Below are 2164 nucleotides of genomic sequence, written 5' to 3'. Positions count from 1 at the left end.
TATAAATAAGGTCCATCATTTCACTTTTATTTCAAATAAACCCACAAACACATTAATTCCTAAAATAGCCTTACATATTTCTATTTGAGATAAGACAAACTCACCCCATCCCATCCCACCCGCCCACCGGGTCGGTCCGACCCGGTCAGATCTTTATTTATTTTAGAAAAGAATAATTATTTTTTTTTCGACGGCGGGTCGTTGGAGCTCCATTTAGCTGCTAATTATGTAAATCGAATGTTTTCGTATCTTCATCAACATTTATGCATACATTCTGATTTCGTTGGAACTTTTATGATTTTCAATTATTAATATTGAGTAATATTAATTAAATTATTTGGAGATTAATTTTGTTTATTTACCTACTCAAAATCATGCAGTAAGTTGAATAAAAAATTGTCTATAAATTTGGAGGAAGAGAGATGACCTAGATGGTTAAGGTTCGAAATAAACGCTCACGTGAAGTTCACCGATCGATAATTCTTTTATCAAATAGTTTTAACTAGACAGTGATATTAAAATAATCATGTTGTACATGTGCATGCTAGATCTCTTTGAAACATTCTTTTTTGACAACTAGTCTTCTACTTTATTACCCATGGGATTCCTTATGTTTGGATTTCGATGTGACTACTCAGAAAGGTACCCAAAAGAGAGAGAGAGAGGGGGGAATCGATAATCCACTTAAATAGTATACTAAAAATTTATATAATTCATTATATTAGTGGACCGGTTAAACAAATACCGTTTTTTTCTCACTTCAATACCACCAATATCAAAAATTGAAAATAAATAGGTAACGACATTAATACTCTTAATAAAATCAATTCTACATAATTTTTGTGTTTAGTATTAATTTTCATTAAGGATAATAATGTCATTATTTATTCATTAATTTTTTTATTTTTTATGTTGGTGGTATTGAAGTGAAAAAGAAAGGGTATTTGTTTCAGCCGCTCTCTTTCATTATTCCACTCAAAGGAAAATATTATGGACAACGGAAACGCCATTTCAAAGTTTTGTATTATTCATTTCATTAATTCCAAAGTTACAACAATACAACGTCCACAGAAGACGAGAAACCTTCTATTTGAAAAAAAATATTAAAAAACAGAAAAAGTTTATGAAAACATTCACAAAAGCATTATCCACACAGCAAACCCGCAAAACCAACTTCAGCAAACAACACAAAGGTACGTAAGAGAAAGACACAAGAGAAACTAAACACTCAATAATATCGAACCCTAGCTCGATTTAAATAGTGGTATGACGATGGCGCGTAATTGGTTACGCGCACTGGAAACCGGAGGGAACCTTCTTGCCGCAATAGTTCAAAAGCAAGCTCAGAGAAACAGGGACGTTGAGGTTAATGCCCAAGACGTTGGCTTTGACAGCGGTGCAGAGGCAAACGGCGGCCTCGAGATCGACCAATCCACCAATGAGTGAGCAGCACGGGGTTTTCGGGGGCGACCCGACAACCAAATGGACCAAATCATTGAGCAAGTTTGCACACACTCCCAACTTGAGAGTGTCTTTCGGGCACGTGGCCTTTGGGTGGTGATGATGATGCTTGTGCTCGTGGCTCGGTGGCGGAGGGCAAGGGACGTACGTCGAACTCACCATCGTGAAGAATACGAGGTTGAACATCACTAAAAGGATAGTTGATGTTGCTACTCTTGAAGCCATTTTTTTTTTAAATAGCTTTAATTTGAGAAAATGGATTTGAAATTTATGTTATTAATTAGTGTGGTGAAGAATGTGAAGATGAAGAATGGGGTTTTTATAGGTGAAGGGATTTTTTTATTTTATTTTATTCTGTTTTTCTTTTTCTTTTTCTTTTTGTGGTGGAAACAAATTGATTGAGGAATTATTGAGGAATATTAATATTCATGTGCATGGGCATGTGGGACTTGAGATTTGGAATTGCAAGCTTGCAAGATAATGCTATGATGAGGTTCTTGAATTTGGATTTATCTGATGAGCCTGTCTAAAGCTTTTTATGTATGTAAAAATATATGTAATTATTAATTTCCATCAAATTCTTTTGATCAATTATTCAATGGTTTCACAATTCCAGCTTGGTGAAGAGATTCATTAGTACACTCTAATGAATCAAGTTTGGAATTTAAGCTCTTTTAAGTTTCAATTTATATTTCTTCCAAAA

General features: G+C 34.4%; 1 protein-coding gene across 1 annotated transcript; it reads right to left on the bottom strand.

Moving 5' to 3' along the window:
• Window positions 1-1009: 1009 nt before the first annotated feature.
• LOC105949481 (putative lipid-binding protein AIR1) lies at window positions 1010-1774 on the bottom strand. The gene has a single exon (XM_012972793.2). It carries the CDS (start codon window positions 1684-1686, stop codon window positions 1288-1290), a length of 399 nt encoding a protein of 132 aa, XP_012828247.2. The 5' UTR covers window positions 1687-1774; the 3' UTR covers window positions 1010-1287.
• Window positions 1775-2164: the final 390 nt, after the last annotated feature.

This window comes from Erythranthe guttata, chromosome 5 (genome assembly GCF_056151865.1).
Source record: "Erythranthe guttata isolate IM_541 chromosome 5, IM_541, whole genome shotgun sequence".
Classification (NCBI taxonomy): Eukaryota; Viridiplantae; Streptophyta; class Magnoliopsida; order Lamiales; family Phrymaceae; genus Erythranthe; species Erythranthe guttata.
The sequence above is the reverse complement of the archived record's forward strand: the minus strand, read 5'-3'. Positions and strand labels throughout refer to the sequence as shown.